Source organism: Triplophysa dalaica, chromosome 23 (genome assembly GCF_015846415.1).
Source record: "Triplophysa dalaica isolate WHDGS20190420 chromosome 23, ASM1584641v1, whole genome shotgun sequence".
In the NCBI taxonomy this organism is placed as follows: Eukaryota; Metazoa; Chordata; class Actinopteri; order Cypriniformes; family Nemacheilidae; genus Triplophysa; species Triplophysa dalaica.
This window is the reverse complement of record NC_079564.1, coordinates 3,628,165-3,654,680: the sequence shown is the minus strand read 5'-3', so window position 1 is coordinate 3,654,680 and position 26,516 is coordinate 3,628,165. Positions and strand designations below refer to the sequence as shown.

The 26,516-nt window shown below is 38.0% G+C and overlaps 3 protein-coding genes across 3 annotated transcripts in view; all 3 read right to left on the bottom strand.

Moving 5' to 3' along the window:
* Positions 1–9,175, bottom strand: part of ek1 (eph-like kinase 1) — a 57,417-nt gene extending 48,242 nt beyond the window's left edge. Inside the window, exon 1 of the mRNA XM_056738212.1 lies at positions 8,992–9,175. Within this exon, the coding sequence (XP_056594190.1) occupies positions 8,992–9,079 (88 nt within the window). The 5' untranslated portion in view covers positions 9,080–9,175. The remainder of the gene's footprint in view (positions 1–8,991) is intronic.
* Positions 9,176–16,607: 7,432 nt separating this feature from the next.
* On the bottom strand, positions 16,608–17,788 carry ccl32b.3 (chemokine (C-C motif) ligand 32b, duplicate 3). Its single transcript, XM_056738784.1, has 3 exons — positions 17,633–17,788; positions 17,322–17,439; positions 16,608–17,156 (listed from the first exon to the last, which is right to left on the bottom strand). The coding sequence occupies exons 1-3, from the start codon at positions 17,691–17,693 to the stop codon at positions 16,955–16,957; spliced, it is 381 nt and encodes a 126-aa protein (XP_056594762.1). The 5' UTR covers positions 17,694–17,788; the 3' UTR covers positions 16,608–16,954.
* A 6,087-nt stretch (positions 17,789–23,875) lies between these two features.
* On the bottom strand, positions 23,876–24,854 carry cxcl32b.1 (chemokine (C-X-C motif) ligand 32b, duplicate 1). The gene is made up of 3 exons (XM_056738813.1): positions 24,699–24,854; positions 24,428–24,542; positions 23,876–24,244 (listed from the first exon to the last, which is right to left on the bottom strand). The coding sequence occupies exons 1-3, from the start codon at positions 24,766–24,768 to the stop codon at positions 24,016–24,018; spliced, it is 414 nt and encodes a 137-aa protein (XP_056594791.1). The 5' UTR covers positions 24,769–24,854; the 3' UTR covers positions 23,876–24,015.
* Positions 24,855–26,516: the final 1,662 nt, after the last annotated feature.

Below are 26,516 nucleotides of genomic sequence, written 5' to 3'. Positions count from 1 at the left end.
CAACCTCTCCCTCCCCTGGCACATGTGCGTGCCCCTTTTGTGACTATTGTGGAAAAAGGAAAAATCAAAGACCACCTCTGGATCAAAATTTTTCATTAAAACTGACTGTCAATGGGCTTGTGTGACATACAAACAGTCTGCATTTTTCAAGCCACCCTTTGATGCTTGGTTGATGTGGAAACCGGGCTTGTGTTTGGTTTTCTCCATCCTATATAGAGCAATTTGATGACTTGACACTCCAGGGGGAAAAACACATGTAGACTCGAAGCAGGATATTACATCTTAACTGAATACAGATTATGATGCTGTTAACCGCTGGTGCTCGTGTGGCTGTTGTTTTTTCTGATGACGGGGGAAAGCCCAAAAGGGCAATATATCATTACGCACGATCTGGAAATCATTTTCTTTGGTCGTTCAAAGACAGATTTAATAAAACAAACAAATTTATACAGCTCCATGCCACAGACCTCGCACAACCCATTAATACAAGCAGCAGGTACCATTTAACTCGCAGCGAGACAAAATTTCATGCGCTGAAAACATTGATTGTTGCATGGAGTGCATTTTTTAAAGAACTGGCGTATAAGTGATGCAGAACAGACCTCCATAAATGGTACCCTGCATATGTGACCATTGGATGCTGGTGTGTAGGGCTGTCACGATTATGAAATTTGGCTGACATATAATTGTTTATTAACTAGTTGCGATAAATTGTCTATTTAAAGGCTTTGACAATTATAATGATTAAATACAGTTAATGTATCCAATGAAAATATAGATACATCGTTAAGAAATGTGAAAATTCTCTTAATAACTAGTAACATTCCCTAAAGAGTGACCTTTACAGAAAAGACAAAAGATGAGATATGAGGCTGATTTCATCTTGGTGTGTAGAGAAGCAACTTTGAAATCATTTTAATAAAACTCAAACCCCAAACAGTGAGTGAGTTTAAGGACGGTGATGTAAAATGCTGCAGATCACCCTTGTTTTCTAAAGATTTACAATAATTGCGGTTATCAGAAATAATTGCGATTATGTCAAATAATTGCGATGAGACTATTATTTAATAGTTGTGACAGCCCTTCTGGTGTGTTCATTTGTCCCTATAGGGCTGCCTACCAGGCATCTGCTCAAACATGTCACGCCGACTAGATACAAAGTCTAGATTTCAGCAAAACCTATTTAATTTGCTACCTAAAATACCAGGAAGACCACTCTGTCAACCTGCTTCACCAGAAAGACCATGGCGAACCGAATATTTTGCAAACCCACCAGTTACATCAGCTTCAAACCAGCACAAATCAGCATAAACCAGACTGGACAAGCATAGAAATTTGTGTTGGTCTAAGCCGGTCTTTTCACGAGTGTTGAAAGTGGATCAACGCCTATTTAGATTCAGCTCTCCAGAGATCTGACGCCTGAAAAAAGGATTGATAAAAGGGTCTGCTTCTCTCTCATACAAATACACAGGCTTTCAATTCTTTGTCATTGAAAATATAAAAGATCCCTTTAATCTACCTGGCAAAGAAAGAGAGACAGGAAGAGGGAGAGAGAGCGAGAGATCGAGGCTCTGTTTGAGAGAGAAAGACAGAATGAAAGACACAAGAAGAGAGAGAGAAAGAGAACGATAACGAGAGAGAGAAATAGCAAAAAGAAATGTGTTTCACAAAGCTGGTGTTCGTTTTGTACTTACGGGAGTATATAATCGAATCACGTTGACTAAAAGACAATATTCAATTAAGTGGTCAACTGATACGTTTATTTATTTCTTTGGTTGTCTTTTTGGCCCCACACCTGAATATACTGTTACATGCTTGTGCAACACCAGTTCAACCAACGTATATAATGTTGGCTATAACACCAGCTGGTTGGAAAGTGGAGAGTTTTCATCATTAGCTCTCAGCTGTGCAGCTCTGGACGGAGGAGCCGGAATCCCCTCGGGTGACAAAGAAAACTCAACACCTCAAGGGAAGAGATGAGATTTACCATTAACACCAGAAATAGTGCAGCGATCAGCAATCACCTCTAACATAAACACCGGACACGGGGTGAGTGAGAATAAAAAATGGAAAAGAAGATGGGGAGGTCAAGAAAGGGAGAGGGAACGGATAGATAAACAGCTGGGAAATCGTCCTGAGGGAATAGAAGAGGACAATGAGGTCACTCTCGTCCACCTATAGCCACTGTTAAGGACAAGTATAGTCTCTTAAAGCATAAAATCGGTTCTAGGGGCGTACGGGGAATGAATTATCGATATTGCATTTTGAATTTCTAATGGCAAACCTTACGTTTACACAGATTCTGTTGTATTAAAATTAAAATCTAAATTTAAACCTGCTTGGACTTTTGCACAGATTTACAACTATTCGAGACAACAAACCAAATAAATGTTTTACTTTTTTCTTTCTTTCAAACCACAAATGACTTCCAGACATTTTCAGTGGCAACAACATAAACAAATGTTATGTGGCCCAAACGTAGCCTGTTAACTGTCACCCGTTCCGTATACGGGACACCTAAGTTTGCACCAATATTGTGCATGCAATTTCTAATCATGACAAATTATATATCATTGGAAAGGTCTAAGACTCTAGAATACAGATTTCTTTGGTGTTTTTTTAAATAATTTATGTAGGGAGTAATTGATTCTTTTTTATAAAGAGTGTGCTTAGATTTTTTGTTATACTTTTGCGGCCCCTATTTTTTTTAATGTGTTTTTTATCAAAGGAAACGAACTGTTTTCATGTGTAGGCTCAAAAAGGGCTCCGACGGTTAACAGGTAGACCTCCATAAAGAATCAATCAGTGTTAAGCAGTTTTTATTCAACTTATTACATTTCTTGTACAATAAAATATAAAAATCAATAAAAATCAATAAATATCAATACAGATTAAATATAAAATAAATAGTAATACTATAACCAAACACAGACCAGAAGTTAACTTCGGGCCAAAGCGTGGGTCCGAAGAAACCATCTATGGTTGTCGCCTTTTTTTAAACCAAGCCATTACCGTTTTCACAGCATCCAGTCCAAGCCTTGAAATAAAGCAATTCTATTGTAGATAGGTATCGTACAGCTCTCTTGACAGAAGTGGTTTAGGATATTTAAAATGCAGTCAGCAGGTCCTGTCGGTAAAAGATCTCACATTCTGCCTCAAAACTCCACAGAGATCCAGTCCTGGACAACCATTACAGTCATCCAACTCATGGCCAAATAGGATCGCATCTACAGCTTGACACCACTGACTGAAGATATTCTTGCATTTCTGAACAAATACATTCTGTGCAACATTCATGGATACGCTAGAAAATCTGTAAGCATTATTTTCTGACTACAAACATACAAATGGAGATTAATGAGCCGGAGACTTTACCGACATGAAGTCATGACCTACACATTGAGATCCTCACTGTGGAGCCGTTGGAACCGTACCGAGCTACAAAACACTATTGTTTGAGACAGACCTGCTCCACCAAGACAGAATCAAGACACCACCACTGCTATCATTCAGAGAAAATAGCAGACAGCTGAAATAATGCCAGATAAAAGACTGGCTAAGATAAATCTAGTTAAAGCCACTCAGAGGAAAGCATGGATACACTCAAAGAACAAAGTCTCACACAAAAGACAGGACAAATCCATGCACGGATGAATGATCAACCATAATGTTCTGTATAAATATGGATAAAACGATTTACCACGAGCCTGGTTGAAAATCGTTTATAATATGTGACGATTCAAGTTGGTTGAGATGTTAAATGAATCGCAATACGTGTTTTGAAGAGTAGGGGCCGATGTGTTTACTGGAAACTTGGAAAACGTGAATATGCTGATATTTCTTGTGAAATGTGAAAAATATCCAAGTTAAGAAAAGCACAAAGTCTAAGTTTGTTCACATTAAAGGGACTTGTAATTTAGCTTGTTTATTTGAAATAAAATGTATTCTTATTTAACAAAGAAATGTGCATTTGAGAAATAGCAAAAGGGCACCTAACAAAACAAATGTGGGACAGTTAATCCGTTTGTGTGGGACAATATGGGACACCATTGAAAGGTAGCACGAAACTGTGATATAATAACGGAATGAAAAAAAATCTTAATTTTTGGGCATTAAAAAAAGAATGCGTTATTTATTCCATTCCCACTACAACATAATTAATGCATAGATAAAATGCTATATTACGTAAAAGATATAGATGGCGATTTTAATTTAAGGTTCACTGTCTCTTTAAATTTTGAGCAATGATCTGACGTGGAGTTATCATTTTGTTAACTTTGAAGATCTTCTCAAAATGAGAAACTAAAGGAATAAAAAACAAACAAATAATGAAAAAGAGTTTCTCTTTTTAAATGGATTGTTAAATAAAAAAATTAATGATTTGCAAATATGTTTTATTTTAATACGCCTACCACAACCCATAGGCTAAACACAGCTTCAAAGCCGCACAGTTTACGATGTTTTAGGTTGTTTTTATTCGGCAAGAAGACATGGGAGGATCGCAACCCGACAGACCTTGCAGCCCTTGATGACTAAAATCACTGCCTTCTCATAGATCCGGTAAAAGTCAGGCTTTAAAAAAATAGTTGCGTTTGTATGAGCTCGTTTGACACAGTTAAATAAACAATGGCGTAAATAAGCATCTCATGTGCGTTTCGGGTTAAAGAACGTGTGTTTCTTGACGTGACAACTAAAAGCCAACAGACTGATGAAAATGCGGGACATTTTCTCAATATGCGACGTGCAGGACAAGGGGTAAAATTGCTGTACGGTACAATGCAAAACGGGAAGGGTGGTCACCCTATCTGCATACCATGCCCGCAAAGGGAAAAGTATTCTAACACCGATAAAAATACTACACGCATCACCTTTAACCAGTAACCACATCAGCTTGTGACTGAGGCTGTGGACCCCAGGGCCATTTTCAAACCTAACAACGTGTGTAATGTGTCAGACACGACTGACGGGCCACGGCAAGGTCTGTTAAATGATGAGAGCTGTATACAGGCTACTGGCAGATAGGGCATGAAATGGTGACCTGTGGGTGTTAGTTAGCAGAGGGCAGCATAGAAGACACTCTTGGGATGCCTCATTAGAGCAAAAACACAGCTCAGACCCCACCTGCCGCACAGGAGAGCACGCATGCACGGTGGAGACCAGCACTAAAGCTTCAATGCGACTCATAAAACTGCAGCCATTGTAATGATCTGCCTGAGATCCCAAGAGGATCTGCAACAGGTTACACTACAGCAACACAACAGCAGCCGTCGTGATGACTGGAGTTAAACCAGGTTTTGCTGATAAAGGATGACATCACCTTCGAACCGGTTGTGAACAACAACCAATCAAAAGCAACATAGATTTCTCAGCACATTTCCGAAGGACATTTTCTGGTGCAGAAAATGATTAAAAATGCAAACTAGATTTTTAAAGTGATAGATCACCCCAAAATGTTCACCCTTGTATTGCATTGGTTTTGTGTCCATACAGAGAGTGAAAGGTTGCCGGAGCTGTTTGTTTCCAACTTTCTTCTAAATATCGGTTCATTGGAGAAAGTCGTACAAGTTTGAAATGACCAAAGGGTGAATAGGTGACAGAATTTTCATTTTGGGGTGAACTATCCATTTAATATTCTAAAGGAAACGTGAGTGGTGCTGGCACCTGGAAAACACAAAGCCACACCATTATGTATGAATTTGATGTAAATCATGCAAAAACAATTATTAGATAAAAGGAAGCATGAAGGTTCACCCAAAACCATAACCATCACTGGGATGAAATATGTATAAATTATAAAGTGTATGAGCAATTGCAATGTATCTCTTTGCCTTAGCCTTAGCAAGCGGCACTAATATTTCAAAATGTCAAATACTTTAACATGCTTTAACTGCAATGAAAGTAAAAAGCTCGGCTCTATATGCATGAAAATAATAGGTCTCTAAGCAATTAAGCACTCCGTTAACAATATGCATAGGTCCGATCCAATAAAACCTCCCAGGAATCAGAGAGCCCGAGCTTGGAACCCCCTGGAGAGCAGACCACCAGTGATAAGCACGGTCCTGTTAATGAGATGTGCACAACAGAATTCACACCATCTCATACATTAAAAGCATTAAGGCAGAGTATCGGGCCAGCCGCAAAAAGAGAGCGGAGAGCATGTTAATGAAGGTGAAGCACAATAATAGCAGATCAAAGCTGTCGGCGGCTAAAAGGGCCTAGCGCACACGTACACGCTGGAGATCTGTTTTAATCACATCTTATAACCTGACAGAGGTTTGCAATGCCCTAATGCAAATACGTGAAACCTTCATACAAAAGGGCGGCTGGTTAAACATGATGACCTATGACCCCTGTTGAAAAAGTGATATATATATATCGATTGTCTGCGTATGATTGAGGCATCAGTCGCTTTAGATTAAGAAGAGAGTATTAATAGTAATAAGAAACAGTTATGCAAACGATCTGTTACATTACCTGTATGACTTTCTTTCTTCTGCAGAACACAAAAGAATGTTGGCAACCAAACATTTCTCAAAATATGTTCTTTTGTGTTTCACAGAAGAAAGTGTCATATAGAGGTTTTGAATATCATGAAGGTGAATAAATGCTGATAACAAAAATATATTTTCTGGTGAACTATTCCCAACTGATGACAATTGTTTTTACACAATTAAACCATCTTGGCAAACAGCTACCCTTTTATATTGCAATAACATTTTTCACATTCTAATGCATAACATATAAAAATGGCAGTGTTGTCAAGACTGATTTTTTATTGTATCTTTGACAACTAAAGATACCAGTCGAGCACTTGAAGCATCCACATTCAAACCTTCTTCAACTAACAAGAGGGAAAATAAATAATACCATCAGAAAACAAAAGCAAGACCACAGGTTACACTAATCTACAGACTTCATTTACCCTCAGACAAGAGAGATGCAAATCCAGATGTCTCTCAATGTCAGTAGCTAAGGGACGGTGAGAGGAACAGAGCAGGAACGAGAGAGAGGCAGAGTCTTTGAGCACGGCTTAATGAAACATAAAGAAGTGTTTTTCTCATGCTAATTTCTCCGCCGGAGTGCCGAGCAGGGAAACAAAAGCAGACAAGAAACCGTCACTGAATGCACTAGGAACGCGCACAAAGAAGGAGCTAATGAGGGGGACCTTAATGCTAACTAGCAAAACATGAGGGCAGCAGAAGGCGCTTATTACACAGAAAAACTGAATGCAAGAGATTGACGCTGACACATGCATTTATATTAAACGGGGCAGGAGAATAAATTTAAACATTTAGTGCTGGTTTTCAACACATTGGGGCTCGATCTTTACCTGTATAATACAATTTCATGGTTTTCATAAGAGGTCAGATCTTTACATTTGCACAGAGTTCCTGGGAATCGAACCCACAACCAACTTAGCTAGACACAACACCCATAAATATAATGTGTTTAACAATAGTTTTTCTCAAACATTACAAACACTCACAAGTTGTCTGTATCCCCAGGATACAAAAAGGGCCAAGACTCTTTGTGAAAGTTTGATTTTACGTGATTGAAATCTATGCCTTTTGGTGTTTAAATAAGCATTGATACATCTTGGTCTTCATGATGTCCAGAGGGCTAGAAAAACCCGACCATTCAGTAATGTTATCCAAGAGCAAAAAAAAATGCTGAGGAAGTCAATCATCTGGATGCGGAATGGACAACCAATGTAGTCATTAGCATTAAATATGTGCTGATGTGAGTTGATGTGTTTTAGTTTGGCTAGAGGACAGAAATCAAACACATGTCGATATGGAAGACTATTACGGCATTAGGATAGAAAATGCTTAACAGGCACAAAAACAACAGATGAAGAAGTTAATGGACACTGCGTAGACACTCATACCTAAATATAAACTCAAACATTTACATAAACTATAGTAATATCACCTCAGGGATATCACCAGCTGTGGGTTTGGGGAGCGCATAGATCTGGGAAATTGGGAACATATATCACACCTGCACATAAATCAAAGCTCACAGTGCTCTGTGAATCCTAATAATTGTTTAATCTAAAACTTCAATCCAAAATGTCATTGATTCAACTCCCTTTACCAAAACAAAGTATATTTCTCAAAAGCTTCTGTCACCGCCAGACATCATGACTAAATACTCTCACAAAATCCCATCTATTCTGCTTAAATGTGTATTAAATCCACCATTGAACAGTCCTTTTGACAATAGCACAAGGCATGCCTTAATCCTAATCTCATAACAATGAGAAGTAAACCCATTTTGAATCCAGTGAGGTTAATTTATTGTCTGATGTGTGAGGGCTCTTTGCAGAATAAGTCAATGTGGACCCCGTCTCAGCTCAAATTCTGTCATCCTGCATCTTTAGTCTTATAATGTCCGGAAAACGTGTCAGATGAGATGTCAAATTACATTATTTTGTGAGATGATAGCTATTGGTGTGGAAAATCATGTAAAAACCTCAAGTGGCACTTTTTTTGGTCACTTTTCAAGATTAAACACGGCCTTTAATTCTATTTATGATACATTGTTTGAAAACGAGGTCTCTTTGGGAGTAACTACATTTGATCTTTCTAATTATTTTATTTTATTCTGTATCTCATATACATTTGTCATTGCTCGCAGAAATGCCTGTCAAAGCAATCCCTATATTGCCAAATACACCACAATCGTAACCAAAGAACGCACCAACAGCGCACTTACTTTCCCGACAACAAACTTTCTGGATTTGATCGGCATTTCCACCATTTCAGAAAACGTACTGTTTTCACTCATTTCAACTCAGCAATGAATTCAAGCATTGAAAGAAGTAATATCAACATTAATGCATGTGTTTGCTTTATGAGATAAACAAATATACGTATTGTCTTACGTTGCTTAATTCCTCTAAAATGCATAGCCGAAGACCAACCGCCCGCGTTTCGTAAAAACGCGCATCCAAAGCGCACGAATGACAGCGAAAGTCGTACAGCTTACCTTCATTATCTGGATAATTCCTTAAGGCTTGACCCAACACTAACAGGTGAAAAGGAATAAAAAATGAATAAATCCTAACGAGAGCCATCTTCAGGCCACTCTGCACGCCCGCATCCCTGTGCGTAAACTTGGGCTGGAGAGCCGAAGCGCAGAACTCAACTGGAGAAGAAACTGAGCGAGAAAACAGCACGACTACTGGAAGCAAAAACCCACAGTGAACTGCTCTATACACAGCAGGCTTGATGAAGGGGGTGTCACGCGAGTGCTCGTGCGTGTGTGCGTGCTTGGTCTCAAGACGGTGCGTGCGCGCAGCCGTGCGCAAAATACGTTTTTGTGAGCTGTTTTGTCTATTTGACGCAGCAAATGAATTTTTTTTTATTTCTATGTTAAAAAATGTCTTGTTTAACGGTAATGGTGAGTAGATAACTGATGTGAAGGGATAGTTCATCCTAAAAGTTCATCATTAACTTTTTTAACATTTTCCACATTTCATTTGGGCTGGTATAGTTTATTGGGAACATCATGAGCTATTTGGGTGTATTGTTTATACATTATTAGAAATGCCTGGTTCCAGTGAGCTGCATTATGGTTGGAGCCTTGGGAGCCTGATGTTTTCCTCAACCCATGTGTAGACTTCCAGTTGCTCGAGTGTTTCTGTTAGCTTTGCTTGTATCAGTTAAGTGCAATTTTTCTGCACCAGTAAAGACCTTGAATTACATCACCCGTTGTCAGGTACAATTACTTCCGGGCCACTAGATCAGAGAGGTAGGTTTAGGTCCAAGTCACATGGTGGTACGTTCCCCTCACTCTACCAGACAGAAAGTCGCATCAGACACCGGGACACAAACTGAACAAGCACAACGGGCCACATTACACAAAAAACCCAATGTTTGGTATTGAAAGATGAAGGTCAAATCAATACTATTACTGCGTTTGGAAAAGGGCCATCATTTCTCCCCTCTGTCAGCTGTTCGCCCTCGCATAAACCCTGTCACCTACCAGAAAAATGACATCACAGGTCTGGATATGGTGGAAGGGAGTGTAAATGAGATGTCTCTACTGTGTAAGCCCCCTCCACCAATGGCTGACAGACAATCAGGCACACTGCCCGGGGTGTGCGAAGGAGTGTGGGGGGTGTTTATGATGGCTTAGACAAGCCTGTACACACCTGAGCTGAAATATAAATGCAGTGAGGTTTACTACATTTTGCCCCTGCCTTTGTCTGTGTTTTTTCTCAGTTTTTCTCTAAAACAGCTTTGGTGACAGGACATCTGTAGGGAATGTGTGCCCGCTCGATGAATGCAGTAAGCAATATAAGTAAGAGTTAATAATGTATAAGGACATACATTTTAATGCAACAAACTGAAAGCTCCCCGGCCCTATTGCGTTTGCATGAATGAAAGGCAAAGTGCAACCAAAAAATATGTAAATACTGTCATCGCCCATCAATATGTCGTTGCAAATTTGAATGGCTTCCTCTTTTACATGTACTGTAACACAAAACAGAGATTTAAGGACTGTGATGTCGTTTTCCCACGTAATCAATGTGAATTGGGATTAGCTGGAGTGTTAAATCCTGAAAAATAATGCAAAAAAATCTCATTTACTCTCTATGTGACTCATTCTTAAATTATTTACTATACATGTTAAACAGTACTGTCGCTTTAAGTGAGAACTGACTGAAATGTCAACATTGGCATAAATAATATCTTATATTTTGGTCTGTTCCTCACGCAAACATTTTGTGTGGTTTTGTTTGTGTCTCACAGATAGAAAGCATTCCATTCCCTTACAATTCAGACCTTGCCAAAGTTAAATAACAAAGTGCCTGTTGAAATTTTAAAATTACCTCCTTTAACCCCATTCACCTGCATGCATCAGTGGTCCTGTCAACCGAACCTTCCTGTTTGGGGAAGATGTGGTCACGATGTGTCTACCGCAGTGTCTCAAACTGCACCACATGCCCAACATAAACCCGTTTCATTATTCAGCACAGACGAGAGAGAGAATCTGTATCCATCACTCTGGGAATCCAAAAGCAGGAGTGAAGCCAGGAACTCTATGCCTGCTTTTATTAATGAACCGGGGCCGGACTTTGACAGGTGTAACAGGCCTGACAAATACATATCAACCTTCAACCTTGGACCTCCCGTTGGTTAGTGCAGATAGCTTGAGACTAATGAGGGTGGCTGGCAAGCTTCAGAGGCCAGACAGAGCACCAATGATCGTGTCGACCGCTGCTGAGAGCCACATGCTTTTATATTTGTCTACCACGGATGTGTAACCATGGTGGAAGGGGATTGGGGGTGGTTGAGCGGTGGAGCTCTTGAACTTTGAGCAGGGGCCTCTATGGATCTCCAGTACCCTGCTGCTGCTGCATATGGGAAGAGCATTTAATATGGTGAGAAATGCCGCTGAATGGGTCACAGTGGCTGAATTGTGTCGAGTAAGGTCTTCCAAAAAGCTCAAAACCCCCTGTTGTTACCCCATGCTGCTTGGACTAAGAGCTGGATTGAGTTAAGTTTTTAATATCATTGAGATTACTGTAGTGAATAACCTAATTAGAAGTAGAAAAAAGTTGTTATTGTTAAGCTGGAAAAGTGTGTTTTAAAGTAAGAACTAAAATGTAAAAAGTATAACAAACGTTTATTTAGTGGTTCAGTTTAGTAGTGGAGCAAGTTATTTTGTTCTTCCTTTTCATATAGTTTAATTTTTAATCATTTTTTAAATGTGAATTGTTTTATTTCTTTATTTATGTTTATGTTGCTGTATAAGTTTAATTTATTTTATTTCTGTTTTAGTTTAGTTGACTGCTGAGGCAACAATTCTCATTTTTGCTTAGTTTGCGTTTTTTCAAGTAGTAGTTATGCCATTTTTGTTTGATTTCAATATCTTTAATAAACAATAATAATCTTAGTGGTGTGAACAACATCCTTATGAAGAAAATATTTGATTCTAATCTTTTGAAGAAGAGATCTAAATAAATCCTAGGTATTAAAGGAGTAATGCAGAGATTTTAGCGGCATCTAGCGGTGAGGGCGCGAATTGCAACAAGTCAAGACTGAAAATCTGGCCAAATCTGAACAAAAGTATTGTTGTGTATTTAAGCCTTGATGTAATAAAAACATAACGCTTCATTATGTAAGGTCTTTGTTTACCTTTGAAGACACAGTCATGTATATTACTGTAAACTGCAATCCTGTCAATCCTCCAGAAAATAACACACAGCATTTTCCTGTCAAAAAGCACCTAAAATATATTAAGACTGAGTTGTTTACAACCCTTTATCCTTAGACTTCCTGTAGAGTGGGCAGCTTATTTAGAAAGCTATAAAACATCAACAATGCCTAAGGATGTTTCAAGCAAACAAATAAACAGAGCCACAGATCGCTAGTCAAGCAAGTGGCTTTATATTGCCTGCGTTCCCTCAATTCTTTATCTTTGGCCTTTTAGTGTGATTAACACACTTTTTCTCTTACAACAGATTTAAAACTGCAGACAACATGCTTTAGAGGCTAAACCCACTAGTTCATTCACTTAAAGAAGCTTTGTGCATGTTCAGTACAACTTTACCACATAAACAAAATCTTTGCAACTTTTAGTAACCTGCAACGTGTAGACAAGAACCCCTGTCAATTTTCTGGCACCAGACAGTTTTGTAAAACTACACAAAACCAAACAAAAAAGCTCTTTTGTGCCGGCTCGCTGTGTATCAGGGACCGCATGCTGGCTGATTGACGGGGGTCTAAGCTCCACCCACCAGAGGTGAACAGGGGTGTGGGAAGAGGCAAGTGCACAATGCCTGTTGCTCTGAGGGGCGGGAGGGACCTCAGACCTGGTCCCGGCTTCATGGCAGACAGGGCAATGCTCTCTTTCACGAGACGGAGCCCCAGGGTCAGTATATGGGGCCCTGCAGAAGCGGATCTCTGCGGAGTGGCATCGCCCACGCTGAACCTGTCCCAGATGGCTCTGATCTGTAAGCACCACACAAAAGTGTCTTTTCAGTCTGCAAGTTCAGTCTAAGACCAAGTTCAAAGAATAAGTTCATGGAATTGATGAAGTATATATTTTCAAGTAATGAATAACTTTTAAACGTAAAGTACAGTTTTAAACGAACACTCAACGTTTTGAACTATTATGTTGTATGACTTTTGTGTTATCTGTTTATTTTTTAAAATAAAAATGATTTTAACAAAACTAGATCTCTGTTATTTTAGATATTGTGAATGGTGCATGTGCAAAAATCAATGACAGAGATAAGTGGGCATTGGTCAGGACATGGCAATGTGATTTTTAAGGTGCTGAATGGTTTTAAGCTTGTTGCTATGTGGTTGCTAAGGTGTTGCTAGGTGATTGCCAGATGAAGTCCACCCGGAGGTCTCTATGATATTCTGGTCCCTACATGACACATGTCCCTTGTTCAATATATATTATGACGATATATTTATATTATCATTACATTGTAAATAGTAATAAAAAACAATTCAACGCTTACAGGGATAGTTCACCCAAAAATGAAAATTTTCATTATTTATTTAACCTTATGCATAACACAAAAGAAGATATTTTGAAAAATGTTGTTAACCAAACAACATTGACCCTCATTGTCCAGACAAGTTTGAAAATGTATTTTTTGTGTTCCACAGAAGATACATTCAAAAACATGTTTTGAACAACATGGTGAATACATTTTTGAATGAGCCTTTTAATAATTGTAATCTTAAAAATTACTCTTACAAAGTAGTGTTGAATATATTTATACCATTTCCTTCCGGTCCAACATCTTTTGACACAAACACTCTCAGGGTTGTTTATTTTGTAACATCTCTGACTATGTCTTCTTCTACAACACTTCATAGGGCACTGGATGCCTCTTTCAGATCACAGACGAGAGAAAAGACTCCCGTTCCTCTGGCGTGGTTATATAATAATCAAGAGAGACCGTGTTTTTCAACACATCTCTGGTTTGCTGTGTTTCTGCTTCCACCCGAAGCACAGACAGAAAACCTGCTTCTTTCCATTTCAAGACAGAAATGGATCCAAACAAATCAATCCGTATTGCTCCGACGCAGATTAGTCTTTGTAATTATTTGAGATCTCATTATCAAACAGCTGCTCTAACTCATTGAATCAATATTTAGTGATAAGACATCTTGCCAGCGTTCGGCTGCAGAATGGGCGGCATTACAGTGGCTTTAGTGGATTCTTAGCATCTCTGTATGTAGGTCAGCATACAGGGTTTTCCTTTGGAGTTATGCAACTTCAGGGTTCTGGACTATAGCGATTCAAATACACAAGAGAACGAGGGATATTTTTAAGAACGTGTACGCCTGGGTTGTAGACACCAGTTTTTTATGGCTACAACAATAGTGCTAGATACATGGTCCTTACTGGAGACTTTTCAATATTTTTGTGTCTCATCCATGAGGACTTCACACAAAACGAAAAAGATTTGTCATCATGTACTTGAATCTGCATGACTTTCTTTGGTGAAGTTAAATGAGATGAAATGCAGAATGGCAAAGCTGGCTCGTGCAATGTTTTTACATTCTCTATCTTTTTTTAATCACAATGCTATCAAAGGATCACGTCATGTTTTCATTTTGACAGCCTAGTCCCCATCTGCTTTAATCGTATAAAGATAAGAAAGCATCTATCTCCTGTTTTTTACAGTAGAAAAAATCAGTCAGGATTTAAATGGCACAAGGTTGAGTAAAGAAAGACACTCTTTTGGGTTTTTGTGAATTATCCATTTAACTCTTATCTTTAACATATATTATTTGTCCTTCTCTCTCTCCACCCCCTCTCCAGGGATGACATGTTACTCGTGCCCGCGTGCGACTTTATCAACACTCTCTCTTCCTAAACACAGCAGGTCCCTGGACAGAAGCCGGGTCAAACCTCAAATCCTCATCATATAGACTGTTTTCTAATCAGAGGCACACAGCTGGGCCTTACACCTCCGACACTCAGTGGTCCACAATGACCCCAGTTAACCTCTTTATTTAAAACACAGAAAATCCCTTAAGCAAACTCTAGCCCTTTATCTTCTCCACGCAGCCTCTTAAAGCTGGCCTCGGGAAAAGAGTTTAAGAAAGGGGGGGAAAGATACCAGGACATAATCAATGTCAGCAGAGGCTCTAACATTATATTTTAGAATAGATTGTAAAGTAATTACACAGAAACATAAGGTAATGTGGTCTTTGAGGCAGAAGATGGAAACGTGTAGGTGTTTTGGACAGAAGACAGGTGTTGGGGATTTGCTGTTTTTGTCAGGAGGTTATTGGCACTGCCAAGGTACAGTTGCATAGCCATATTTTTATTCTACATTTTCCGCCTGAGTGCCCCAAGAGAAAATGATGGAAATCCCTCATATATGTACACTGGAATCCCGGCCTGTGTGAAAGGTCTCTGTATTGATCAACGGTAAATAGTCGATATTCCTAAACCGGAATGATAACACTGTCTCTCTGGTGTCTGGATGTCAGACAGGGCTAGATCAGCCTATGTCCGGATGGCGCACAAGTGTCTGGTGTTGTTTAAATGGTTTGTAACTATTTAGGAAAACTACCGAGGACTATACTGGGGAATAGATGTATGGATGGATGGATGGATGGAAAGCGTTTTTCTATTTCACAAAGGTAAAGGCTCATAACCAATCAGCTTTCTTCATGTCTGAGTACGGCGGCCATATTGCCCCTCTGACAGGGAGCAGGTGTGTTTTCTAGCACATTATACACAATCTGATGAGAACACAGTGAAGCAGCAGGTGTCTAATTTTCTCCAGCCTTCCGTCCGTCCGCACACACACACAAACACCAGCGAATGCTCCACACTCTAGTTCCATAAAAAACCCACAACGTCACACGGCTAAAGGACACAGACAGTGAGAGAGAGTCATTAAGAAACTCACCACAAACCAAACAGAAACCATGAGATTCTTTAACTTCTTGTCCAGCAGACGCCTTCTCAGAAAGCACACTCAAGAGGATGTGTTAAATCACGAAAGCACTTATGTATATACTATATATAAAACATGATAAAAAATGATATAATCTTTATATAATGCGATTCTGTGCTGTATAACCCACAGAAGAACCTGAATCTAATATTTTCCAGTTTTTCCGAATTTTGGTTCTCTCAAATATGTTTACATCTCGTTTCTAAATGTTATATTTCCCACAGGAGAAGTGAATATAAATATATTACATACATATAAAATGAGTGTTTTATGTGTTATGTGTTGGTCTAAAGTGTCACAATTTAGAAAATAATGATTTCACTTTCTGTTAACTGAGACGATTTTGCAATACTCTGGTTTAGGGGATGTTGGTGTATTTCCTGTCAAATAGCTTCTCCTAGTGGTCAAAATTACATTTTTTATCAAAGCTAGCATCATTCACTATTGGTCAAACAGTCCAAACTGTGTTTTGTGCATAAGCAAATACAAGATGCACATTACGATTTAGATAGAAGTTGTTTTAGGCATTTTTTTGCGCTTTAAAAGTATTGTGCAGGTGTTTTTAAAACAGACCTGAAACAGTGTGGCTTTGTGGTGAAACTTCTTTATTCTTTTTTTACCAGTTGTGCTGTTATCAGGTACAGAGAGATTAAAGTGCTGGTTTGCTTCCTTTATTTTTATTTTTCAACGTACATACAAAAGCTTATAACTAGAAATTACATAAAGTGCTTGATTCCTTCATTTATATGTTGTGAAATATCGTTTCGAAATTAAATCTTCACAAATGAAACATAATAACTTTATACATGTACAATACTTCAAAAAATCATATAAAACACCAAATTCTTTATAAACATGGACAATTTTAAAAACAAAATATATTAATTTCAGAGAGAGAGAGAGAGAGAGAGAGAGAGAGAGCAACATTCAGGATAAACCAAAGAAAAATCTCATATGTTATAAATGTCTCCACAAACCAAACATTTCTATCAAGGCCTTAACTTATTTAGGTCTTTTTTGCTTCTTTTGTCGATGTCTTTTGCCTCCCTTTTTCTTCTTTTTTCCACCTCTAGCATTTGGCTCAGCTGTTGAATCAGAGTTTGGTTTTGCTATCGATTTTCTTTGATCCACAAACGTTTTAACTTTTTTGATCCAGTCAGAGTCTGGATCGCAACATATTTCTCTGTCCTTGATTGTCAACAAGCTAAAGACAAAAATTAAAAGGAAGGTGTGAAAAGCAAATATTAATGGGGATAGTGTTTCATTCTGTATGATGAATGCTGTTATTTTTTAACCGCTGTAAGATACAGGAGTGCAGGATCCGTGCTATACATTTACAATTACATCTGAATATGTTACAATAACTTACACAAAGGCATCGATTGGGCAAGTTCCTGCTGTCTGGATCCTATAATCCTTCACTCTGTGTATATGTACTTTGTTGTTGCTTGTCTTCAAACAGCAGTTTGTAGACCGTTTACTTGTTACTGTATGGCAAAAGAAAAAATGCATAATTTAACTATTTTTAATTTCAGGTACTTAAAATGGAAAACAACTTTTTCACTTTTTCTTTAATTGATGTTAAGTTTGCCTCCTGATCTAATAATACATATTTCATGTAATATTTATTTTACACAAAACAATATCAACAACTAACAGGTAGCACAAAGTTAGACTCACCTTCACTTAAACAAATCAGGAGTACCACCGCAAAGAAAGGCAGACAGACAATCGGCTTCATTGTACATAAGCATGAACAGAGCGTACAGACGCTGACTGAAAACTACTCCTTTCACACCCTTAATATTTCACACTTTCATTTCCTCTCCTCTTACGTATACACACACAACCCTCAATGCTGAACACAGAAATGGAGAAAGTGCGTGCACTAGTGTGTGTGTCATACAGAGTGGCGAATGGCGAGCCTTCATCCGATGAGCGGAAAAAGGTGTCATTGCTCATTTATGGGCCTGTGGTCCTCCACCCCCGAAGCCCACCGCAGTGTGGGTGCATGTACATGAATGGAGTTGCACTGCAAGAAAAAGAGTCCAATTATAGAACTACTGCGCTCTTTCTCTCAACAAAAGAGAAGACTGCACAATACAATCATGAAACAATCTTCACAGAGGCCGCAAGGCTATAGATCTTCAATATTCTGTACATCGCAAGGAGGAACTGGTTACTATGATTGTAAGATAGAAATCTTATCCTTCCTGTTGAATGAATGCAAGACATGGAAGTTTGCAGTTTCAGTCAATAATGAAACTATCGTATGGCTTCAGAGAAATACACCGTACAAGCCGTCTAAAGAAAACAATAGAAACGCATTGGTTTTAATGGCATAAGTAATGATATTTGGTGGTTTAGAATCAACTCCATTAAATCCTACTGAAATAAAGCCCAAGATATGTATGTGGTTTTAAGAGTAAACTGCTGATGGTTCATAATGGTATTTGTAATGGACACAATTAGAATATAGTTTTTTATTTCAGCAGGGAGAGTTTACTAAACAGGTGCAATGCCGCAAGATTTATGCATTAAAGGACCATTGTGCAAGTTTTAGCGCCATCTAGCGGAGAGGTTGCGAATTGCAACCAACAGCTCACTTATCCCTCCCATTCGAAGCACTACGGTGGCTGACACAAAGCTGAGATGTTGTCACGTTTTCGTTATACCTCCCTGGACCCCATCCAATTTGCATAGTTCAAGCGCTCGACCGATGATGCCATCGCCACTTCCCTCCTTGCTGCAGTCACTAATCTGGACAAAAAAGACTTGTACATCAGAATGCTATTCATAGACTTCAGTTCAGCATTTATCACAATCATCTCTCGACAGCTCACTCACAAATTGGTCCAGCTGGGACAAAACACTTCTCAGTGCAACTGGCTGTTAGATTACCTGACGCGAGACCTCAGGCAGTACGGGTCGGCAGTAACATATCCAGTACCATCACATTAAACACGGGTGCCCCCCAAGGATGTGTGCCCCCTCCTCTACACCCTGCTTACCCAAGTTTGAAGATGACACGATTGTGGTGGGTCTCATTGGCAACAGAGAAAAGACAAAATTCAGGAGCAAGGTTGGCGACCTGGCCAGGTGGTGCAGTGACAACAAACACTCTCTGAATGTAGAGATGATGAAGGAGATTGTTGTTGACTCTCAACATTTACACTTTTGGCAGATACTTTTATCCAAAGCGATTTACATTGCATTATCTTATACATTTGTTTCTTAGTATGTGCAATCCCCTGGGATCGAACCCACGACCTTGGCACTGTTAATGCAATGCTCTTACCACTGAGCTACAGGAAAGCTACGGATAGAGTAAGAAGGACTTCACGACAGTACACACTCAGCATGCTCCTCCGACCGTCAATGGTGCAACTGTGGAGCAAGTTCCTGGGGGTGCACATCACTAAGGATCTCTCCAGTACTAACAACACCACAGCACTGGCCAAGAAAGCACAGAAGTGTTTCTAATTCTTCCACAAACTGAGAAGAGCAAGAGCCCCAGCTTCCATCTTGTGCACCCTCTACAGAGGTACCATCGAGAGCCTTCTAACTAGCTGCATTACTGTGTGGTACACTCTAAAAAATGCTGGGTTATTTCTGTAAACACATTTTTGGGTTAATTGTGCTGGGTCATAATTTTGGGTTGTTTGAGGTACTGTAAACACACAGTTGGGTTGCTCATGCTGGGTCAAATGGACTGTAGGGGTTATTTCACCACTGAACAGCAGGGTTTGGTTATTTTGACCCAACCGGTTTGTTCATTTTTCCACTTCATCGAACCTTCTGGATCCTTCACGCGTCTCCTTGTCAGACGGCAACACACATCACAGCAAGCTGATTTTATTAGGTAAATTAATATGATAATATGATTATTTTTAATAACTTGTGGTAAGAGCACACTGATTTTACTGTTTAATGCAGTATTTGATCTGTCTCTGTGCGGAGGAAGTGTTTTATTCTGTGATTGATTAACTTTAAGTAATTTAGCAGCTTAGCATGCTATTTTTTTTACAAAAAAAGTCCTTAACAATCGCTTTATCGTTATGTTATATATATATATGTGTGTACGTGTGCATATTTTTACTTTAAAAGGTTTTTATCCTTCACGTTAAATTCTCATGAAAATGTATGAACTAGCCTTAGGTCAGAAATACATGGTATAGTTCGGTTACTGTTTGTCTACTGTATGGCTTTGTAATGTTTAGTCAGAATTAGATAATTTCATGCAAAACTTGATCTAAGGGGATATTTTTTCAAGTGTCTGTGACGTGCCGGATCCAACCAACTAGCAATAATTGAAAATTTAGCATTTTCGCGCTTTTTTCCCTCAGGTAACGTTACCGTTAGCTGCATTAGCTAAAAGCTAAGCCTCTTAATCTCACTGATTATTACAATTAATGACAAGAATAATGTTTGGAAAATTAAACAGAAATTTCCTTCTGACACACGACAGCAAATGATAGAAATAACTGACTTTTATTCCATTTTCCAGCTGGTAAAAATACTAGTGTTCTAATAGTTTTGGCCATCACTCTGTGATATATGTATATCCTCAGAAGTAAATGATATACAATATGAATGTAGTGAATGATGTAAAATACTAAAAGTGAAGTTTGAAGTTTTCTTCTAAAATTAGCATTTTTATAAGGCCTCTGTGTTTGTTCATTAAATGCATTTTAACTTAAATTTTAGTTATGTTTTAAGACTAACTGTCATATATTTAACAGGTGGGGACTTTCATGGTGGAATACTTTCAAAATGCAGAGAACAGTGATGTATTCTGCACATTTTGTGCCTTTGGGACGAGGCAGCAACGACATCCCAGACCTTCACCATTGTTTCGGGACATGCCATTGAAACTGACTTGTTGCTAAGTTGATCTGTTTCAAGTCCTTTTCTGTGCTTGATGTTAACTAAGCAGTCTCTTCCTACTTAGAAATTTCTCCGGCATGCAGTTTATCGTATTGATGGACATGAGTGAAGAGGGAAGTTTTTGAGGACACTTGTAACATGCTTTAAGTTGTCACATGTATTGTCTGTTGTTTGGAGTCTTTGTTTGGTTTAGTTTTAATGGCACACTGTTTGGACTGATTCTCATGTGCCAATAATATATTTTTGAGTGTTCTAATGCTGCAATGTTGACATATAGAATAGGAATCTACAGTGCTTAATTCACCCAGTTTTGTGTTTTTAAAGAAACTGATCTACAAAAACTTGTTTTTATGTGTCTGTAGGTGTTGGATGAAATGTATGACAATTGCACCCATTCAATAAATGTAAAGAAATAAATTGAATAAAAATGCATATTTACAATTGCATTTGTTTTGTGTAATTGTATTACAGAAAAAATATAATAATTTTACATTCCCTTGAGATTTTTTTTTTTTGGTAAATATAAAAGTAGCAAGGCATTGGGAAAACATATAACCCAATGTTTAGGTTATGTTAACCCAGAAACACAGTTAACACGACCCACTAGTTGGGTCAAACAAACAACCCAGCATTTTGGGTCAAATGGTTCAACCCAGCACTTGGGTCAAAATAACCCAGCGCGTGTTCTGTCCCATAGTTACCCAGCAGCTGGGTTAAGGTTGGGTTATTTTCTAACCCAGCAATTCTTAGTGTGTATGGTGCCCGGCAACATGTCCTGCCGCAAGACCCTCCAACGCATAGTGAGAGCAGCTGAGAAGATCATTGGTGTCTCTCTCCCCTTCCTCCAGGACATTTATGGATCCTGTCTCACCCGCAAAGCCCTCTGCATTGTAGATGATCCCACCCAACACACAGCTTCTTCAGGATGCTGCCCTCAGGGAGGAGACTGCGGAGTCTCCAGGCCAGAACCAGCAGACTAAAGAAGGGCTTCATCCAACAGGCAGTCAGAAAGCTAAACTCCCTCCCTATCCAGACCTCATCCACAGGTTCCTCCACCCAGACCCGTATGGCATGACATTACAGCAAATTACAGAAAATCAACGCAACCATACGTATCAACCCTTTGGCTAAGGCTGCTATAGCCACACACAGTTTTATTATATTACATTTCAGTCAACAGATTTTAAAAAATTACACACAGGACCTTTAAGTCAAGCAATTTATATTCCATGCTAAACATAATGCTACACATTAAATATCTGAAGTTGACGTTGATGCATTTGAAGAATTTTTCTGGTATGTTTGTGACCGTCATCCCAGACCACAAAAACCTGACCTACCTTTCATCAACCTCATTGGCTTTTGCTTTTATATTGTTATAGAACAGAGAGATAAGTATCACCAATTGAAAGATTATCAGAGCGTTGGAATAAGACTAACAAAATGCTTCACAATAATTTACATTATTTATTTAGATGATGCTTTTATACTTTACAATGCCATTAATAAACCAATTCCAATTAATTTACAATCCTGAAACAAAGTAAAATAAACCACCATGTAGTTCTACTTAAACTACATAAACTAAACTTAAAACACAATGATTGTTACATTTTATGGAAACATTCACATAATGTAACACATTCCACACCAACCTATTCAGTAAGATTGAGAGCCCCCGCATTTTCTCACCAAACCCAACCTGCGAATAAAACCCTACTCTTGTGAAACCTGATTGTGGGGAGGATCGTGAATCATGTGAGGGGACCGGCACTCGCAGAGGACCAGCATTCAAATCTCTTTATGCACATACTGTACTGTACAGACATACCAGATAGGATGTGATTATTGAAAAATGTATCTACAGTCATTTTATTTTGAATGTGTTTTTCAGTGTGATCAGATTGCTACTGTTTGAGTAACAGTGAAAGGGGAGGTCCCAAAGAACAGTGAGGGGCTACATATGACTAAACCGCAGTTGTTTCACACATGGGCTAAGAGTATATGTGAATAAATAAATACATTCTGCACGGCAAAATTACCCAGTGACACATAGACATTGTATAAACCCACGCTCCAACTGTGACAAAAACTTGTTGCACTTCTAGAGTAAAAAAAACATCATTATTTGAAGGTCTAATTCAATTTGTTTTAAACTACAATATTGATTTTTGGTGACGTTTATTGGTGATGTGTGAATTAGGCTTTATAGGAACAACTTTATCAAGAAAGGATGGTTTTAATAGTGAGCACCTATAGGAACACACACTCACGGCCTTGTTGGAAAAACAATAGAAGCCCAATAGAACCATTACAGGAATTCCATTAAAATATCATTATAGCTTTTCCCATTAAAGTCATTACAAAATTCATTTTTGTTGTTCATTTTGGACCCTTTTCAAATAGGATTCATCTGCCACATCCCTGTTGAAAACAACAATAGAAACCCAACAGAAACCAATACAGGAATTCTAATGGTTTCTATTAAAATACCACTGTGAACCATTAGCTATTTCCATTAAAACATTAAGTTCTTTTTGTAGTGTGTTTCGGCCATTGTACCAATTCCATCACATACCAGTAGAACCATTACAGTTTCCATTAAAACCAGTACAAATCCCTTAGAAACCATTATAACTTCTTTAATGGTTTCGATTGTTTTTCAACAGGGATAACACCCCACCAATAGAATGCTTCTCCATTAGACACTTTTATAGTGTCCAACACAATTCCCACAGTAACTATTACATTTAATACATATGGGGCAAGGATCTGTTGTTTTTTCAGTAGGGATGTGTTCGCACAGCTATCTTTGTGAGAAAAATGATTGTCTTAACCAACTAAATGCCTTGTCGTATTCTTTACCATAAACCTTACCCTATCCTAATTGTAACCTTAAACCCAAGGTTTAACCTTAATCAGCCTTAGAAAGTGAGAGACAAACTGCTCACATTTTACTCACTTATTCCTCTTTCGCTGATATAAAACTCAAAGTAAAGATAGTCATACAGGACATAAACACAAACAAGGTCAAAGTTGTTTCTGAATGAAAGCTAGTCATTTTATTGTTATCGTAAAGTCAGTTATGGGCATCAATTTACAGAACAAAAGTTGAAATCTTATAAAACAGCAGCACAAACATTTAAATAATTACAGAGGGGAACGTTTACACAATTTTAACACTTTTTTGCGGATTTCAGATGATCAGGCTCTTTGAGCAGTTGTGTTGTATTCAAGTCTGATGTTGTGTTCTGCGCTGGTGTTGTTTTATATGTTGGCGTTGAGTTTACAGGACGTGCTGTCGATTTAATCGCTCCTTTCTTTTTGTCCACATATTGAATGGCTTCTGTCACCCAAGTCTTCTTTGGATCGGCACAGATAATTCTGTTTTTAACTGTCGTAAATCTGTAAAAGCATACAAGTAATAAATTAGCAAACAATTAAATACAATAACATCATATACAGTACAGTACAGACTATAATTCAAGATTTTATCATTAATCGAGTCATCTTTGGTATCTAAATGTCATCAGTTACTATGATACAAATGACAAAAAAACGAAAAACATATGAAATATCATAACTTACACAATGGCATCAATATGGCAGGTGCCTGCTTTTTGTCTTTTGTAATATACAATGTTTTTCTTTGATAAAACAGTGTTTGTAGTTTTGAGACAGGGACAGACGGAACGTCCTTTTCCTACAAACATCAAAATAATGTGTTACATAGTGCTCATATCTGTTAACATTCATTAAGATTTCAGTCTTAAATATCATTATACATTTGAATCAAGGTAAAAAGCAATGAGTTAAACAACGAAAATCACTCAAAAATATATACATCAAAGCTTCTTACTTTGGCAGGTGACATTGGTAAGAAGTACTGTAGCCAGGCACAGCAGAAGAGATATCGACAAAGACCCCATTTCAACAAAGACCTTCTCTCATGCAAGCTTGATGCGTAATACCTCATAGCACACCACAACTTGCACTTTTATAAACACTCGTAAGGGGGAAAATGAACATCATAGCTTCCTACCACAGACATCAATGCCACCTGTCAGCATGGAAATAGACCCCCACGTCTAGTCTTGCTCGACCATTCAATTGTTTTCCATGATCAATAACCTTTGATTAATGGTCTACTCTTGACCTTGTGGATGGTCAGTCTAAATATAGATGGAAAGTACCAAGATGAATAAAAAATTAATGCTTTGCCAATCACAATGTCTGTTTTGTGTTGAGTCTGAACAAGTTTAACCCTTACTAGTTCTGCTAAGTAATACCAAATAGAAACAGATCCTCAAATTTAAAGTACAAAACTTGTTGCCAGACTCAATCATAACCTATTAAATGGTTAAAGAAAGTAAAATTTCACATACTTGCTCGAAAGAAGGTTTTTATCATATCTAAGAGCCCATATATGAAACGTGTCGGAGATTTCTTATATGTGAGCCTGGATCACAAAACCAGTCTTAAGCAGCACGGGAACATTTGTAGTAAAAGACAAAAACACATTGTGCTGGTCAAAATTATAGATTTTTCTTTTATGCCGAAAATCATTAGGATATCAAGTAAAGATCATGTTCCATGAAGATATTTTGTAAATTTCCTACATTAAATATATAAAAACTTTATGTTTGTGAGTGGATGGTCTGCTACAGGGCCTCTGATTAACAACTTCACAGGCGATTTTCTCAATATTTTCTTATATATTAAGTTTGTATCTCAGCCAGATATTGTCCACTTCTAATAACTCATACATCAATAAAATTATTTAACATTTATTCAGCTTTCAGATTATGTAAAAATCTCAATTTCGAAAAATTGACCCATAATTGACCCATAAAATCATTCCTGCAGATCAGTTTCTGCTTTATCAAAATATCCAAAGCAAGTGAATTTGAACAAAAAAATATTTCTTATGTGTTTTATACAACTGATCTACGTATACCAACTATAATACAAAAATACTTTTTATCTATAATTGTTTTAAAAATTACTTCTAAAACGTCTTGGGGCTGAAATGAATCGACAATACGTACAGAAGAGAGTTCTTTACAAACGTTAAGATTAGAGAGTTGAATAGCATAGCTCTACAAATTTGCCTTGGAAAATATGATGAGAGATGTTTTAGGTTATATTGACCTTTGATTTAAGAATTTATTACTTCAGACACGGTATGAAATATTGCTGAGATGTCTTCTGAAACTTTAAATGAGATGTCAAATTACAGAGGTCTTTTTTTATGAATTAAAATAAATATTTACATTCTAAAAAATGTATGTCTTAAAAAGATTCATAATGAAGTTATATAATTGAACATGTTGTGAATGTGTAAACATTATAATAGTGGTCTTCGTGAGTTCTTCATGAGAATATTGAGAGTGAACATTGGTTTCCTTTAGCAAGGTGTGGTTAGCGTGTGGAAGGGGCTGCTGGGCCTTGTGGTCATTCAGCTAACTGGGGGGAAATACGCATTAAACCTACAGCCTATTTCCAAGTAGTTGGCAAACTTTTTAATAATCATACCACGTGAAAGGTTATTTAGAAATTATTGTGATAATGAAAAGTGTATTTTGGCATAAGGTATAACATATATTTAAATGAGTGAAAACCGAATGTTTAAGGTCAACATCACAATGCAAGACCCTCGTTTAGTGTGTATCATCGA

What these genes read in the sequence shown, in the direction of transcription:
- ccl32b.3 (XM_056738784.1), bottom strand. Translation starts at nt 17,693, where the DNA reads ATGAAGCCGATTGTCTGTCTGCCTTTCTTTGCGGTGGTACTCCTGATT. An exon ending in CCTGATTTGTTTAAGTGAAG is followed by an intron (nt 17,440 to 17,632) that starts GTGAGTCTAACT and finishes TTTGCCATACAG; the next exon opens with TAACAAGTAAACGGTCTACA. An exon ending in TGCCCAATCGATGCCTTTGT is followed by an intron (nt 17,157 to 17,321) that starts GTAAGTTATTGT and finishes TTTTGTCTTTAG; the next exon opens with CTTGTTGACAATCAAGGACA.
- cxcl32b.1 (XM_056738813.1), bottom strand. Translation starts at nt 24,768, where the DNA reads ATGGGGTCTTTGTCGATATCTCTTCTGCTGTGCCTGGCTACAGTACTT. An exon ending in TACCAATGTCACCTGCCAAA is followed by an intron (nt 24,543 to 24,698) that starts GTAAGAAGCTTT and finishes TGATGTTTGTAG; the next exon opens with GAAAAGGACGTTCCGTCTGT. An exon ending in TGCCATATTGATGCCATTGT is followed by an intron (nt 24,245 to 24,427) that starts GTAAGTTATGAT and finishes ATGCTTTTACAG; the next exon opens with ATTTACGACAGTTAAAAACA.